The sequence below is a fragment of the Dendropsophus ebraccatus genome, chromosome 4, assembly GCF_027789765.1.
Source record: "Dendropsophus ebraccatus isolate aDenEbr1 chromosome 4, aDenEbr1.pat, whole genome shotgun sequence".
Lineage (NCBI taxonomy): Eukaryota > Metazoa > Chordata > Amphibia > Anura > Hylidae > Dendropsophus > Dendropsophus ebraccatus.
The window spans coordinates 127,241,082-127,258,912 of NC_091457.1; the positions used below are offsets into that span (position 1 = coordinate 127,241,082).

At 42.1% G+C, this 17,831-nt stretch overlaps 1 protein-coding gene across 1 annotated transcript in view; it reads left to right on the forward strand.

Annotated features, from left to right (window-relative positions):
• CFAP20DC (CFAP20 domain containing) overlaps positions 1-17,831 on the forward strand; it is a 286,194-nt gene that overhangs the window by 212,657 nt on the left and 55,706 nt on the right. The window contains exon 15 of the mRNA XM_069968793.1: positions 1,004-1,207. Coding sequence (XP_069824894.1) covers positions 1,004-1,207 — 204 coding nt within the window. The remainder of the gene's footprint in view (positions 1-1,003; positions 1,208-17,831) is intronic.

The window sequence follows — 17,831 nt, forward strand, 5'->3', positions numbered from 1 at the left end:
CTGTCTCCAGTTTGGGTGGGGTTTTGCCATTGAAGTGTATGGAGCTTGATTGCAAATCGCCCCCCCCCCCCCCCCAAACTGGAGACAAGGGTGGTGCTGTCCCTGGAAGAAAGCTGACATGTTTTTTTGTATAATTTTTTTATATCCTGGATCACCCCTTTACGTTTTTCTTTGCACTATTTATATTAATCTTCTTGTATGTGTCAGACATGATTTTTCTTCTGAGAATAGTATCACTCGATAATGTTTTGCGAGCTAAAATACCAGCAGAACTTTATTAGAGGAGTTACCCAACACCAGAAAAACTTGTCTCCACAGGTGGTAGAAGGTATTACAACTTAGCTTGATTTACTTCTGTGAAACTGGGCTGCACAACCACACACAAATTAAGGACAAGAGTGGCACTGTCGCTCCTGACTGCTATCAGCTGGGCAACGGGGCTAATTAACTATTTAAATGTCCCTGCCAAAACTGATAGAGGCATTTTAATGCAATTTAAAAGCTATCGTTGGTGGTATAGTCTGCTTATAAATGCAATTGGGAGAGGCTGATCAGTTGTACCTGCGGGCCTGGGTCTCTGCAACATATTATTGCTGATACCTGCTCAGAAATCCTTTATTATGGGCTTTAGCAGCCCTTAGTAATCGAGCACCAATTGCAGAGTTCAATGCATTACATTGATAAAGGGCTACTTTCAGCTCCCAATGTAGATGCTATTCCGCCAGGTCTGCAACGGTTGGGAGGTATGCATATGGTGTTTTGGAGAAGTTTATGGCTTATCTGGGTTAACTTGGTAAAGTTGGGTTCCTTTAGCATGCATTTGTAAATGGAATTACCACATATTTTCTCAGTAGAAGACATGTAACAAAATGTCAACATTCTCCAAATATCAAAGCCTAAAACAAAATATGTGGTATATTAAAGTTCTGGTATTACAGAAATATCTGTTTTCTCAGATGGTTGTGATTTGTGGCCAACTCTAACCTATTGTATTCCTTCACAGGCATATAACTGGAGAAGTTATCATGTAAATCGACTCAGTGCCTCTGAAATGCAGATGCTAGCCAGTCTGAAGCGGCAGCAGAATGAGGAGATGGAGGACGAGGGACCATCCCATGGGCTTAGTCAGTCTCAGATTGACCACTGTAATGTCAGTATCAGTACTAGCAGTGATGATACAACCACCTGGAACTCCTGTCTGCCACCGGTAAGTGACTTGGAGTCTTAATAATAAACAATTTTGTCAGGACAGATATGAAGAATTCAGGATGTATGGGGGCTCCAGACAGTGCTTGTCTTGCCACAAAAATCACAACACGCATATATGTGTTCCACTACTATAATGAACATGATTGTACCTATATTTTGTGCAATGTATTGATATTATCTATACATATACATATGGTTCAGCTCAAAACTCTGTTACAACTATATGTTAACGAAAGACAAACTATAGCAAGCTGGTTGTTCTTCTTGGTCATCATGTATATATTGAGTATATCACAAGCCTTGGGTGCCTCTAACTTGAATAAAGTAAAATTCAACCCATTTGGATGAATTTTCGATATCTTGAGCTATAGAATTGTGGTAGGCAAGGGTTTCCCCTTATGGTGTAGCGCACAAGCTAGTAATGTTTCGGTACCTCTGCGGCACTTGTCACAGAGCTTTAGTTTAACTAGCTCTCCTTCTGTACCAACACACTCTGTAAAAAGTGTTCCTAGTACTCCTTCCTACGGTGTGATGGTGCAAAACTCAAACACATCGGGGGGATTTATAAAGACCGGCGTACTCATGTGACGGTCTTAACTTAGGCCCCACCCTTCTCCCACGGCCAAATTCACTAAGTGGCGCATGAACAACTCCTAGTGAATCAAGCAGTAAAAGTACACACTCTGAGCTCTTTGCTAGTAGAACACATACATGGACTTCCCTTCCCTTACTTCTCTGGCAAAACAAAGCACATGCAGTACTTTCCCCCGCTATGCATGAGTGCTGGAGTAAGTGCAGTGGATTGTACAGGCTGGCACTGAGCTGGGACAATGATTTACATTGCACATTGCTAGAGAGCAGATGGATGGAGATCCTCTTGTGCTGGGTTTGCAAAGTGCTGTGTGAACAGAAGTAAAAAAAAATTACAGCATCCAGACCAACGAAAGAGTTTCACTAAGTTCTAAACTGCTACTGTGACGGCTGACAAGTTAAAAGGATGAGGAGACAACACTATAGCACTGTGTACATACAGTAATAAGTACACTAGTACTTACACAAGGAATAGCTGCCCTGGGCTTTATGAGTGATCTGAGATAAGAAGGAAGCATTGATTTTCCTAAGGAACAATGTGGCTCATCTTTAGCAGACGGTAGATGAGCATTCAGGCTCAGCATGCAAGCACACAGACCAGGCTTTCTCATGCTCATTTTCTCCCTCCTACACATAGGAAATATAGCATCCCACCCACTTTCTGTAATTTATCATTATCTAGCTTTTACGAGAGACAGATTTCCCCTGACAACTAGCAGTGGACATGATATTGCAAAGAAGTAAGGGCTGTATTACACTGCCGATCACCAATGCGATCTGCTAGATCAGCGCTCGTTTGCTGAGTTTATTACATGACTCTACTATCATGCAGCAAAGGCTGTGTATAATTTTGTTCAAATACCGAGGTGTCCGGGAACCGAGGTATTACTGTACTTAAAGGAGAATTTCCATGATACTCAAAAATGACAGGAAGGCAGGGGGTTGCGGGAACATATTAAACAAAGTGTACTTAGCTATCCTTGTGACCCATAGTGCCACTCCTGCAGCTCTTCCAGCTGCAATGTCATATACCTGGCTGTGATTGAACACTGCCTCAGTCACTCATTGGTTGGGCGGGCAATAGATCAGCTGGGCAGTGATGTACCCAGATGCTGTGACTTACCCGCGTGGCAGATGAAAATGACAGCTGGCGGCCATCGGAGACACAACGGAGGAATGGGGATGGGTAAGTAGACTTTGTTTATTATGTTCCCGCACCACCTGCCTTCTTTTCTTTTTTTTTATTTCATGGGACTTCTAAGAGATTAAGTTTATATTGCATATAAGCATTCACACCACAATTGTGTCTTCAAATGCATGGACATGTCAGCACCCTGTCAAAAATCTTGTGCTGACGTATCTGTTCACGGACTGGCATGGACCTCATCAGGGATGGACTGGGACTAAAAATCAGCCCTGACTCACAAACTACCCCACTAGCCCTCATAACAATATATCACCCCCCCCTCCCTCTCAGATCCCTGCTCAGCAGCCCCAACTTGTCTCCATGACCCTGTCTTCCTTCAGCCCCCTTTTTCACAAACTCCTCATTACCTCATCCAAGCAAAGTTGAGTTTTAGCTTGCTCAAGGATCTTTAGTGACACCATCAAATGTCTAAGATTCTAGTTACTGATTGGCTCTGCTGAGCCCTAGATAGTGTACAAGAACCTGACATCACAGGTCCCTGGGCTTCAAGTTGGGGCAAAATACAAGAACAGTACATGATTCACTGGCTGAGTGGAAGAGGAGAGTGGCCCACAGAGAACATTGGCCCATCTAGCATTTGTCAGAACTGCCATATAGCCAGTCCGGCCCTGGACCTCATTTACTTCTAGTGCCTGAACATAGTCAGCTAGTGACTACATATGGGTGAAATCTATGCTGCAGAAAACTCATATAGGAGTGGGAAATGATCTGAATGTAGTCACTAGCTGATTACCTTTGGGCCATAGAAGTAAATTGGGTCAGTGTCTGTCAGTGCAAAAATACAACAGAACCAGATTTTGACAATACAACGTATTCCTGCCTTAAAAAGAAACAAACATTGTGCGAATTTGACCCTTTCTCAAGGAGAATGCAACTATTTATATTGGAGGGGGTGGGGGTGAGGGAAGCACTTGAGGGAAGGGGGATGTGCAATACATTTGGAGGTACCACACCATATCTACTGTATATAACCGTTCTATCATCATGAATTTCTCATTCCATTATGTCTAATTGAATCCCACAAAATTTCACTTTCCTGCAATTTTTTTTTTAATTTCCCTATCCGCCGTGGTGTGTGTAGCCTCAGCACAAAACACAGGATTTCTGAATCTCCCACGAAACACAATTATGGATTTCACTTTAAAATAAGAATAAACAGATTTTACAACATGAGGAAAGGTGACGTCAGGGGCTATACAGAGAGCAGTTTACACCATATGAATTCCGATAAGTGCTTCATATTTTTCTTCGGTGTGTGGGCGTAGGAACATTTCCATCCTCTGTGTGTTTTTGTATTGTGTGAATGACTTTTTGTTTATTGCAGGTGTACAAATAAATACACCGGGGTTTTAAACTTCAGTTTAGCTGTAAAAATGCTCATCTGTCCACACTGTGCTCATTTATTGATCCAAATATGTTATTTCCAGTGTTAAGTGGTCACATTTACAATTCTAAATGCCAGTCTTTATAGAAGCGGCTATTGACTGAAAATCTGTTAGGAATTATAACCAAATATTTATTTAGTATTCCTAAGCAGGCGGGAGGCAGTGTTCTTAGGTTTTGTTTTTATTATTATTATTATTATTTATTTTTTCATTTTGGTACATAGAAAAAAGGGGGCCCATATACAAGATAAAAGAGGGCATTATGTGTGAAAAGGAGCATTAGCCTTATATCAATATTACAAAAAGTGTAAAAACATTGGGTGTATTTTTGCATGCATAGTACATTCCTCCCTGGATTAGGCTTTTGCAATGTAATATAGTAATGTATATTGAAAATTTATGATGTCACAGCTGTCAAGAACATGATGGTAAATTGAACTTAATGCACATCCTTGTCCACCATGTGCGGAATAAAAAGTTTATTGGCCTCGACGGAATACATCACTGGATAAGCCGTCTCGCTTAGTCTATATTCAATTGTACTCAGTCTGTTTTAAAGATAAATGTTCACTTGTAAATTTTATAAAGTAGTTAATTATTTACTGTTTATCCATATATTATATTACGTGGGCTCATAATAGAAATAGGGGGAATCATTTACATAATTCTGCCATATGCACCGTATTTTAAGCAGGAGTGTTGCAGTCAAACCTCAGCCATGGTGACAGGGCCCAAAAGTAAGACTTGTAATGTGTATGGTTCACGATAGGTGAGGGACTCTGTTACAAAATTTGTAATCGCTCAGAAAAGAAGGAGTGGTCTATTTGGGCTATCTGGAGCCTGTTTTCTATGTGTATGTGCTCTAGATGACTCGCAGTTCATCAAAACCACCTTACTGCCTCCCTCAGTCCAAGGCAAAATGTTTTCGAGTGTGTTGTAGATGCATGTCTAGCAAGGAAAGATCTTTCACAGGTACACTACCCAAAGTAGCATGTGAGAGCTTTTTTTTTTTTTTTTTTTTTTTTTTTTTTTTATAGGGGAAGCACTTTTATGCCCACTTGTGGCAAGACCCAAACCATAGCATGTAGTCATGTACATAGTATGGTACATGACTACATGGTAGATAGATAGATAACTGCATGGTGAGTTTGGATTAAGGGCATTATAAGGGCACTTTATAATTGGTGGAGATCTGATACTTTTTTTTTACTAATTCCTATAGGGAAAAAAATGGGTTAGCTGTAGTTCTGTAAAGTATCAGGCTGTTATCACTGGAGAAAGTTAGGCCAAACTCATTGTAGAATTTATGGAACATTTAACAGAATAATTTATCATTTTTATGACTATGTTGTTTTATCCCTCCACATCTCAAAAATGAACTGAACGGGTAATAAAATACCCGCGTAGGCTGAGCGGACTGCCAGCTTTCTACCTCATCAGGGTGTTTAAAAAAATGAAGTAATGAAGTTGAGTTTAACACATAATACAGTTATAGGCTATGTTTAGACTTTGTAAGAGACCGGACATTCCGTGACCCGGCCGGATCACGGAACGTCCGGTCTCAGAAAAGATCATCCCGGCCGATACTGTTGGATGATCTTTAGTGCCGCTGAGTTCTAATGTTGGCGCATCCCTGCACGCCCGCATCTGAATTCCCTGCTGCACACAATGGAGCGTGCAGCCAGAGCCGCACGCTTCATTGTGTGAACTGACTGGGTTTGACTGACATGTCAATTTCTCGCGGCGCCACTGGGGATCCCGGCCAGGGTGTGTAAACTTAGGGGGGCATTTATTAAGTCCGGCGTTTTTTACGCCGGACTTAAAAATACCCCCGCAGCTCCGGCGCTACGGAGATTTATATAGAGGCGGAATGCCTCTACATAAATCCTGTGCGCGCCGGTGCGCACCGCCGAAAACCTACGCCAGCTGAGGACTGGAGTAGGTTTTCGGCGTATATTTGGACTCTGAGTCCGCGCCCTCCGTTCCGCCCACTACACGCCCCCTTTCCGCCCCCCTGGCGTACTCGGCGGAAAGTGCCGATTTGCGAATATTTTATTCGCAAGTCGGCCATTTGCGTATAAAAAAATATGCAAATCGGCACTTTCTGCCAAAAATCATCCGTACGCCGGATGATACATGTGGCCCTATGTGTATACACTCTGACCGGGATTCCTCAGAAGGCAGCACTACGTAAGCTACGTAGTAATCACGGCCGCTGTTACAATGGACGTGAATACTACAGAACTTACGTAGTGTGAACATAGCTGTACTGTGCCTATAGTCTTTTGTGTTTGACCATCTTTCCAATTGTAGAGAGTTATTTGGGAATTTTTTAAAAATTATTTGTCTTAAAACTGAAGAATAAATACATGTATCATTTACTTCTATTTTTCCCTCACTGGAATACATAGGAGTATTGGGGGGGGGGGGCTCACTGGCCCCTAGAGATCCAAACCTCTATTTGGTACAGAGCCTGCACTGGTGTGGTTTCAGAGTATCCCTAGAAGCAATAGTAGAGAATTTATATTGCAAAAACAGAGATGCAGTCTGTGTAGTGTACATTGGAGTTAGTGATTTAGATCAGACGTAATGTGCTCCTGCTTAGCTGAACAGCAGAAAAGCTTTGTTGAGAGGATGTGAACAGTAGCTAATAAAGATAAAATGTGCTGTTTAAAGGGGTTTTCTGGGGTATTAAAGGAAAAATGTACTCACCCCTAAATTTGTTACCAATTCAGCAGTGCCACTGATGCTCTGATACCTTGAGATACAGTCTCTATTAACCATTCTGCCAAAGACAAAAGTACTATTTCCATTGTTTAGCTATACCTGTAATGTATGCTTTTTCATTGCCTGTAAAGGCTCTTGCACACTAAGGAAATCACACGGATAACTTGCCATGGATTTTGTTCTCGCTCTTTCTTGACTCTCCGCCCATCCCATAGACTCCATTCTATGCTTGGGCGGATTTAGCTGTCTGCCCAAAGAATTGACATGTCCAGTGTGCGACTGGGGTACCTGGTTTACCCACCAGAGGAAATGATACTGGGGGTCTACCATTGAAAGTACCAGTGAGAAGCGACATGCTGACCCAACTCTCTCCTAGATTCAGCTGTATCTGTGTCCTACAACTCTCAGAATGCCCTATACTTTTGAGACTCTCAACATATGCTGGAAGTTTTCGTTTCTGAGAGAATAACCTGGTTGTGTAGAGGCTCCTGGGGGCTGCAGTCTGTGGGTCACAACCATCAGCCCTGAAGGTCCAGCAATAAACCATACAGTTATCAGAGAATTATCTCTTTATATTTACTACAATTCCCAGCATATCTTGAGGGCTACAGACTAGCAGTAAATGCTGGGAGTCGTAGCGTGTTCCAAACCAATCGTGTTGCAAGTTCCAGGCTGATGTCCCACCGGTGGGCCAGTCCGACACTGGACATGTAACTTCTTTGGGCAGACAATGGAATCCACCTGACCATAGAATAAAGCCTATTGGACCGGCGTTAAGTAGAAGACTCAACAAAAACTGTACAAGGATTCCCTGAGCTGGGACCCACACTGCTCCATTGTAGGGGCAGTAAGTTCGATTCGCCTGTAGTGCCACCACAGGTGAAAATAAAGGGGTATTCCTCTCAAAAATAACTTTTGAAAATTTGCTGCCCATGGGGATAACATGACGAACAGTGTATGCTTACCTTTCCACGATCCCCCAATGTCCTTCTACAGGCCTCTGGTGTGCCGCCGAGATGATCCCACCTCCTTTCCTGTGACTGACTCGTCTTGGCAGTGACAGCCTGCCCAGCCAATCACTGACCGATTATAGGGCAGTAGTGGTCGTGGCCTCCCTGTATTTCAGGACTTGTTAATGCATTTGGAGGAGCATGATACTTTTACAGGATGAAACATATTAAGGCAATAAGGATTCATTAGGGAGCACTGGTTAAAGGGAATCTGTCAGCAACTTGGCTGGTCCCGACAGGGGGGTAACTAGAAATGACTGGGCCCCATAGCAAACTTTTGATTGGGCCCCCCTGACTCACCACTAAGCTGTCAAGTGTAGTCATAACTGCAAGAGCTGGTCAGGAGTGCCCGCAGTTAAAGGGACATTTGCAGAACCCAGGAGGCCCGCTCAGCCACTGTGTGCTGCAAATGATGACAGCTTAGTGTATTGCAGTAGTGGGCCCTTTGATGTGGCGGGCCCCAAAGCAGCCGTTCTGGCTGCTACATTGGTAGTTATGCCCCTTGGTCCCGAGGTAGTTATGCCCCTGGGTCCTGAGTTATGCCCCTGGGTCCCTTATTGTGTCTGTTACCTTTCTTGAAGCCATCAGTGCTGTAGATTCATTTCACAATCTTGTCCAATACATTTGAAATCACATGTGCCGTAGTGCGGAGAGGTGGCGCAGCCACCCTGAGCGTACTAACTAAGGGCATTAGCTTCAGGCCCTAAGCGCGCATGTGCCGTAGTGCGACAGAAGAGAGCAGACCAGACAGATCCAGGGCGCAGGCGTGAACTAGCAAGTGGGCGCACAGCCCTTGCCAGCAGTAGCGCATGCGTTCCTGAAGAAGACGTCACCAGGAAGCAGGAGGCCAGGCCAAAATCAATATGCAAGGCAAACAGAGAGGAGGAAGTAGTGGTGAGGTGTGACAAAGTGCAGCACAAATGCCTCACCGCTACTCCTCTTTGACACTTGTTTCAAATGTATCGGGCAAGAATGTTGAAAAATCTACAGCATTGATGGCTTTAAGAAAGGTAACAGACCCAAAAGGGGACACACATCTACACTGTCAGCACCTTGGGACCAGCCCAGGTGCTGACAGATTCCCTTTAAATAGGCATATTTCTGGTCGGACTTCTAAACAGTACCATATTCATACAAGTACATTAACATTCAGATTGATAGAACCATTAGAAAGTTACTTTAGGAAGGGCAGTGACAGCACTGACTATAAATTAAAGCTAGGTCTATGACATTAATGTTATATTATGTGGCTAAGAGCTCTTACTCATTGATTTTGTATGCCGTCCGCTTGACCGTCCGCTTGGCCTCCTAACGCATAGTAAATTACTGTTTTAGAGAACACAGCATAAATATTCTATTTAAAGTCTATTCTTCCCCTTTAAAGTGACCTGCTGAAATATGACAAACTGCTGATAAATCAGAAGAAAACTATGGAAGTACACCAATAATACCAGCTTCTCTTTGTTACAGACACAAGGAGTGGTAACAGCTCCCTTAAGCACAGTGCCGCCAGTTCTCTATGACAGCAGCACAAACCAACTATCCACCTTATTATTTATTACCATCTTAAAGGGAATCTATGAAACTTATATCATGTTCAAAGCTCAAGTATCAAGGAGGCAGAAATGGGGGAGGAGGCATGCATGCTGCAGCTCAGCCACTTACGAGCTCTGAACATGATAAAGAGCTGACAGATTCCCTTTAAATGAATAGAAAGCCACTAAGTGGTTAAAAAGTATGTCCATAAATTATAATCGTTGTACCTTGTAGGCCCTGCTGAAGGTTTTGCTGTCCAGGCATGATGGGGATTGTAGTTTTGCAATGTAAGACAGATCCTGACTTATCCTTACTGGCCACAGGGGCAGCCAATCCTATATTAGTGATCCGTGCTGTATAGATCCATAATATCAGTGGCGCAGCTATAGGGGTTGCAAGGGATACAGAAGTGACCAGGCCCACAAATCAGGGGGACCCCCTTACCGCTTTACTCTTTAAGTTCTCGTTCCGGCCGCTAGGAATGCCGGTCAGAGCGTATAATATGTGTATACACACCACTCGGGATTCTCTCTGACTGCAGCACAATGTAAATTTTCTATTAATCACGGCCGTAGTTACAAATCGGCAACAACGGCTGTGATTAATAGGAAATTTATGTTGTGTGAATGTGGCCTAAAGGTTCTTATATTTGCTTACATTAAGGATTTATGAAGCTTATTGAAAAAACAGTCTAATTTAGTCTGTACCCACAATCTGACCCCCCAAACCACTTGTTCCGTCAGATAGCTGCTTTTCATCCAAGATCTGTCCTGGGGTCCGTTCGGCAGGTGATGCAGTTATTGTCTTTAAAAACAACTTTTAAACTTGCAGCCCTGTGCCAAACTGGCATGGCCTAGAGTGTCTGTGCCCTAGGCTTGCACAGCCCCTCCGTCCCTCCTCCCCACCCTCTTCACCATAAGGAATGGATTTCCTTCACCCAGGCAGGATTTCTCCTATTTATCACTTGACTGATGAATACGAGAAATGCTGCCCAGTGGCATTCCTAATGATAAAGAGGGCGGGGAGGAGGGATGGAGAGGCGGTGCAAGGCTAGAGCACAGACACTCTGGGCCATGCCAGTTTGACACAGGGCTGCAAGTTTAAAAGTAGTTTTTTAGGACAATAACTGCATCACCTGCCAAACGGACCCTAGGACAGATCTTGGATTAAAAGCAGCTATCTGACGGTACAAGTGGTTTGGGGGGGTCAGATTGTGGGTACAGAGTTGCTTTAAATGGGTATTGTGAACTGACAGGGCTTTCTGCGGCCGCAATTCACTGAATTGCGGCTGCAGAAAACTGACATGTCAGTTCTTTGCGGCGCCGCATGGGATCCCAGCCGTAGCATATACTATGTGCATACGCTCCGACCGGGATCCCATAGCAGTAAAGGCAGTGTTTCACAATGTACAAAGTACGGCAGTTGTTGCAGATGACAACAACAGCCGTACTTTTACGTAGTGTGAATATAGCCTAACTTTGTTCCAAAAAAGTCTCCTTAAGATCATCCTTTAAAGTAGCAGAATCCATAGAGAGCACAATGTGCAGATGGTCACCCTGAACAGTAAAAGCCAAACCAAGGGGCCGCCATCTTGCTCCAGCTCTTAACCCCTACGTAAGCGACAAGACTTTGCTCCAGCAGAAGGTAATAGGATGATGTATACCAATGCTAAATGATTCCTTTCAGCGATTTGTACAACAGATACACAGACAGAAGAGCAAATGTAAGAATTATATTCCCGAAATCTACAAATGTGTGATAGGAAGATAGGGATCTGCAGCTTGGCTTAACGTTGACATATCGCCGGCTTTTTATTTATTACAATCTGATATCTATGTGTAAAGCATGGCTTAAAAACAACATTATTATGTTCTGTGGAAAATTCTTTGTTTAGCAGAGTTACCAACTCAGACAATAAAAAAAAAAAATAGACTGAATAAGACATTTCTGCGAGTTTCGGCTGGGATTGCAGGCTGGGCTTTGTTTATTGCATGCCAACAGCTCCACCACTAGGCAGTGTGGTGTATTACAGGCACCTGTGCTGTAAACAGTATCAGACTTGATAATCAGTTAATATGGTTATCTCCGCTAGCTTGTGAATCTGAGATAATTATTATATTTGGAGTCTCTGTCCTACTTATCTATGCTTCATTAACGCATCCTGATGATACCAGACTGCTGTATATGTAACCAACCTGCAGAAATGTGACCGCAGTGCAACCAGGACGCGAGCACAACATCGGCGATGTGAGCAGATTATCAGAAACTTCTAGTTGCAGCCAGATGTCAGGAATATGATTATTTGTAGGAGCTTCTCGGGGCTGTGACCTTTACATTTGCTTGTTGTGTTCGTCGACTTGTATCCTCCTATTAGCGCTGCACAAGGCTCGTATATGTCAACTATGTAAAGTACACTGAAACAGGAGAATTCCTAGGAAAAGCAATGTTCTTTCTCCTGTTCTGGGATGAAATACACAGCATTGGCATTGATTTATTGAACATTTCAGGCCATATATACATGGGCAGCTCGTGCATCTGCCACATATTTCACTGAAGGGAAAAAAGTCAGACGTTTTTATGCCATAAGGTTTTCATGACGTATAATTGACATGTCTGCTTGCCTTCTGCTTATCGAGTACATGAAGATCTATTTAACAGCACAGTGTTGCATATCCCCAAGAGTCCCTTCATTTAAAGGCAAAAGCGTTACATTGTTTCGTGCCTAGTGCAGGGCCTGAGGGCACCGATCGGAACCCAAAGAATACGAAGATTGTAGTAAAATGCTATAGTATTTAGTGTAAAAAAAAAAAAAAAAATAATAAATTATATAATATATCTAAACTCACACTGGCATATATATGGATTTGCATTAAAATGATTACCCAACACTGGAAATTTTCTTTTTAATAGTTATATCGTGGTAAATACTTGAAATCAAAGTATTTTAGGAGTGATACCTTTATTGGCCAACAAAAAATTGTTAGAGCTGTGAGCTTTCGGGATTCACAAGATCCCTTCATCAGACAAGTTCACAAATGAATGACTTACAGAAACAGCACATTTTAGGGATGTTACAAGCAAGAAGGGAGAGACATCTGTGAATAGGGGGGGTGAGGGGGTATATACATCACATAGATAAGCCAGGGCAATAAAAAGGACTTGTTGTAAATTAAAGGGTATTTGGAAGTCCAGGATTGTTGGTCAGTTCTGTCTTATCTGTGGAGTGTGTCCATGTAGTGGGTCATACATCCAAGTGCCAGGTTTAATCCATGTGTTAATGACTGGAATGTTTTTATCAATTTGAATTCCCACACTTTGCTCTCTCTGTCACTCTGAAAGTGACCTTTAAGGAGCCTGACTCCTGTTGACTCCTGTTACAGATGGGTAGAGTAGAAGGGTAAAGCACTCAGATGCACACTTCTGCCAGCTCTACCTGACAATGATCATAACACTAATGATAACATGTGACATATGTGTCAGTGATGCTTTGAAGAGGTTGTTCCTTCTCTGCTCACTCCCCAGCGGCTCACTACTATAGTCCTGGCCCCAATGATGCAACCTGTCCCCTTCAAGCATGGAGAAAAATATCAAACTGTGTTGACACAGTGCTCGGCAGTTAGCCTATAAGGAACAAGCATTCAAATAACTTTCATGGTGCTACGGCAATCTCTTTGAAGGGAATGTGTCACCTAAATTTTCTTCTACTGATAGGAGTAAGGCTGGGTTCACACTATGTATATTTCAGTCAGTATTGTGGTCCTCATATTGCAACCAAAACCAGGAGTGGATTGAAAACACAGAAAGGCTCTGTTCACACAATGGTGAAATTGAGTGGATGGCCGTCATTTAATGGCAAATATTTGCTGTTATTTTAGAACAACGTCTGTTATATTGAAATACTGGCGGTTATTTACTGTTATATGGCGGCCATCCACTCAATTTCAACATTGTGTGAACAGATCCTTTCTGTGTTTTTAATCCACTCCTGGTTTTAGTTGCAATACTGACTGAAATATACATAGTGTGAACGCAGCCTAAGATAGTAAAATATGTTATGTTACACTAATCTGTTTCTATTTTCCGACTTTTTTTCCTAATTATTTTATTTCACCTTTTGCACATTGTTATAGGGGCTGCCATCTTTCCTGGGCTGTTCCTAACAGCATTTAGTGGCATGCTCTATAGCAAGCCTCATGGACATAGATGGCAATAAACAGACTCTGAATGTGAAACATTACTGAGCGCACTTTGTGACCTTGCAGGAGATCATTTTAGAGGGAGCTGCTATTGTCTCCTCTATCTACTGGTGTCACATATTGCTGTAATGCTGTACAGATCACTTTACAGCGGCCTCCTCTAATCATTACAGACACAACAGGAAGTCTCAGCTTAGTTTAATCTCCACTGGTGAGAATAAAAACTGCAAGATATCAGGATTATTACATAAATGGAAAATTAGAAAAAAGGCACCAAAACTACTTGAACGGAGATCGACGGAAGCGGAGGCGTGCGAGCCCTCCCATAGAGAATCAGTTACACGCTGAAGCAGGCGGAGCTACGCCGCTTTTGCTCCATGTGAACTGGCCCTAAGGGTAGCATAAACTAGTGACAGAGAAACTGATCAGAATGAAGTATCACTTACATTGTTCTGTGCAGCTGATCCAAAGATATCCTCCTGAATAAGTAGACAATGGACAATAATTAGTCCTCTCCATTATGTGCATGTGCCCAGTAGTCCTCAAGATTCATGAGAAGCTGAAAACTCTGCCCACCAGCTGCTGATTGGCAGTTATCTATCCATGCTGTATATAGGCAGTCACCTATCAATCAGCAGCTGGAAGGCAGGGGGAGGGTTGCAGCAAGAATCCTATTCTCCTGCATATTAGGAGAACGGTTGAACATAATGATTTAAGTAATACACCAATCTGTTCAGCATTTCTGTCACTAGTTTATGCTGCCTTCATTTAGGGTGGAATAAACCTAGTGACAGATTCTCTTTAAGCAGCATGCTTATCTCGCGCATTAGATGTAAATCTGTATAGTCTGGAGGAAAGAAGGCAAAGGGGAGACATGATCAAAACCTTTAAATATGTTAAAGGACTAAATATGGTTCAGGAGGTAAGTGTTTTCTATAAAAAAAAAAACTGAACACAAGAACAAGGGGACACAATCTGAGGTTATTTGGGGAAGATCAGAAACAACACAAGAAAATATTTGTTTACTGAAAGAGTAGTACATACTTGGAACAAACTTCCAGCAGATGTGATAGATAAATCCACAATAACAGAATTTAAACATGCCTGAGATAAATTATATATCTATCCTGAAATAATAAGCAAGGAAATAATACAAGGGCAGACTAGATGGACCCAGTGGTCTTTTTCTACCGACAATCTTCTATTTCTCTATCCACCAGTAGCAGAGGACCCTTTGCATATCTTGCAGCTTCAGGCCCTGGTGTGACAACTACACCTCTGTATACTTCTATTATTGATATACTGTATATTAGAAGAACGGGTAGGGTTTTAGTGTTGCTGCAAGTGCCACTGATTTAAGAACATAAAAAAGAGTGATAGCATTGTTGTTAGACTATGCCAGCTAATGAACAAGGTGTGTGCCCTGTTGTTGAATCTGGCGCATGCTGCGGGAGGAGAGTTATTGGCCAACGCGCATAGCGTGCCAGTTTTAATAAATCTCCTCCATTGTATTTAGAGTAGAAACAGCTGTTGGCTGCTGCAAATGTAAAATCTCTCCCGTTTTGTGACTGCATTTACCTCCACGTATATCTGTAAGTTACACTGTAATAAGAATTTGGCGTCACTTTTGTGCCCTATAATTGTTCTTTGAAGTAAATTTCTATTTCGTGATCTGTTTCTGTAACAACACACCAGCTGCTTTAATAATGTTCCTACATCTGTGCTTAATGTTTCCCATCAATGCTCGAGACGTACTCGCTGACAGACTCAATAATGAACAATCAGGCTGGAGACGTGCAGTAAATAGGCGGCACATGTGAGGCGCTCACGTCACTGTCAATAGATTCACCTTGTTTTCTGGTATTCGGGACTGGGTAGAAGCCGCACAAACAATGTCAGATTGCCATCAAGCCACACGTCCTCACAGCTTCCTTCTCACTTCAGTTGCACAAATTAATTCTTTGCTTTTGGCACAATATCTGCCTCTATAATGTCCTGAGCGCCAATTCTGTTGTTGGCAAATAGTGAGAAAAAGGGATTTGCATGGAAAGCCTGCCGTTTAGTTTCCCTCCATGTTATCTGGATTGGTGTGAAGTAAATAAACATTAGGCAAATGAGGCTTAAAGGATCATGAAATCTGTATGCAAGCTAACAAGTAACATTCAGAAGTAGAAGGAACATGTACCATTCACTATCTGGGTAATTGAATGTGTTAGGAGCCAGGACGTGGCATGGGGAGGTTCCAGGGAAGCAGGAGGCTCTAGACGCCATTGACTTCTCATTCACATGTACTGTACATACAAAAGCTCAGTCCTTGTATTGTGTGTTTTCATGCTACATGGGCAGCCACCATATTTATCAGAATTTTTTGGTGCATAAAGGCATAAATTGTCGCTGATATCAATTGCAACTCAGAGCTGGCGTAGATTTCAGTGAGAGCGCATGGCAGCACCAATGCAACAGGATTAATCTAGACACCCCTGCCTCCAGAAAATGCAGGCGCAGGTGGGGGAAGTTTTTATAAGATCAGTGTGTGAGACACCAATTTTGATAAATATCCCACATCGTCTTTATAATGATCCCTCTAACAGAAAATTTGAGTACGAGTTTACCCGTTTACTTACCTAGATTTACAGTTTACAGACAGTTATTATAAAAGGAATGTCCATTAAGAATAATTTTTTTTTAAGGGGAAGATTGATTTTTAAACATTTTAAGAGTATGTTCACATTGTATTTTTTGAGGCAAAATACAACCATATTTTGATAATTACAGCAGTTAACCCTTAGAGGACCGGGCCAATTTCAATTTTTGCGTTTTCGTTTTTCCCTCCTTGTGTTTAAAAGGCCATAGAAATTGCATTTTTCCACCTAGAGACCCGCATGAGCCCTTATTTTTTGCGCCACTAATTGTACTTTGCAATGACAGGCTGATTTTTTTCATAAAGTACACTGCAAAACCAGAAGTGTGGTGGAATTGAAAACAAAAACGCATTTCTTTTATTTGTGTTTTTTCGTTTTTACGCCATTCGCCCTGGGGTAAAACTGACTTGTTATATATGTTCCTCAAGTTGTTACGATTACGACGATATGTAACATGTATAACTTTCATGGTATCTGATGGCCTGTAAAAAAATTCAAACCATTGTTAACAAATATATGTTCCTTAAAATCGCTCCCTTCCCATGCTTATAGCGCTTTTATCCTTTGGTCTATGGGGCTGTGTGAGGTGTCATTTTTTGTGTTCTTTCTATCGGTACCTTGATTGCGCATATACGACTTTTTGATCGCTTTTTATTACAATTTTTCTGGATTTGATGCGACCAAAAATACGCAATTTTGCACTTTGGCATTTTTTTGCGCTTACGCCATTTACCGTGCGAGATCTGGAATGGGATAAATTAATAGTTCGGGCGATTACGCACACGGCAATACCAAACATGTTTGTTTATTTATTTATTTGTTTATTTTTATTTAAAACATGGGAAAAGGGGGGTGATTCTGACTTTTATTAGGGGAGGGGGCTTTTTACTAATAACCACACTTTTATTTTAACTTTTACACTTATACTAGAAGCCCCCATGGGGGACTTCTAATATAAGTACACTGATCTCTCATTGAGATCTGTGCTGCATAGATATGCAGCACAGATCGATGAGATAGGCACATGGATTGCTTCCGGCTGCTGGTGTGTGAACATAGCCTTTCTGTGTTTTCAATCCACTCCTGGTTTGGGTTGAAAAATACTGACCAAAATGCTGGGCAAAAATGCTGTGTTGCGCACCTTAAAGGGATTATCCACCTAAGAGCGAAAAAATTAAATGCTAGCTGGTCTTACTCACTTCTTACTTACTTACTATTTTGAGTATTTTGAGCCGTCTCCTGTCTTTCTAGCTGCTGCCATTCCTGAGTTACAAGTTTTTCTAAAAGCCGATCTATAACCAAGACAGAAAACTACATAGTGTAGCTAT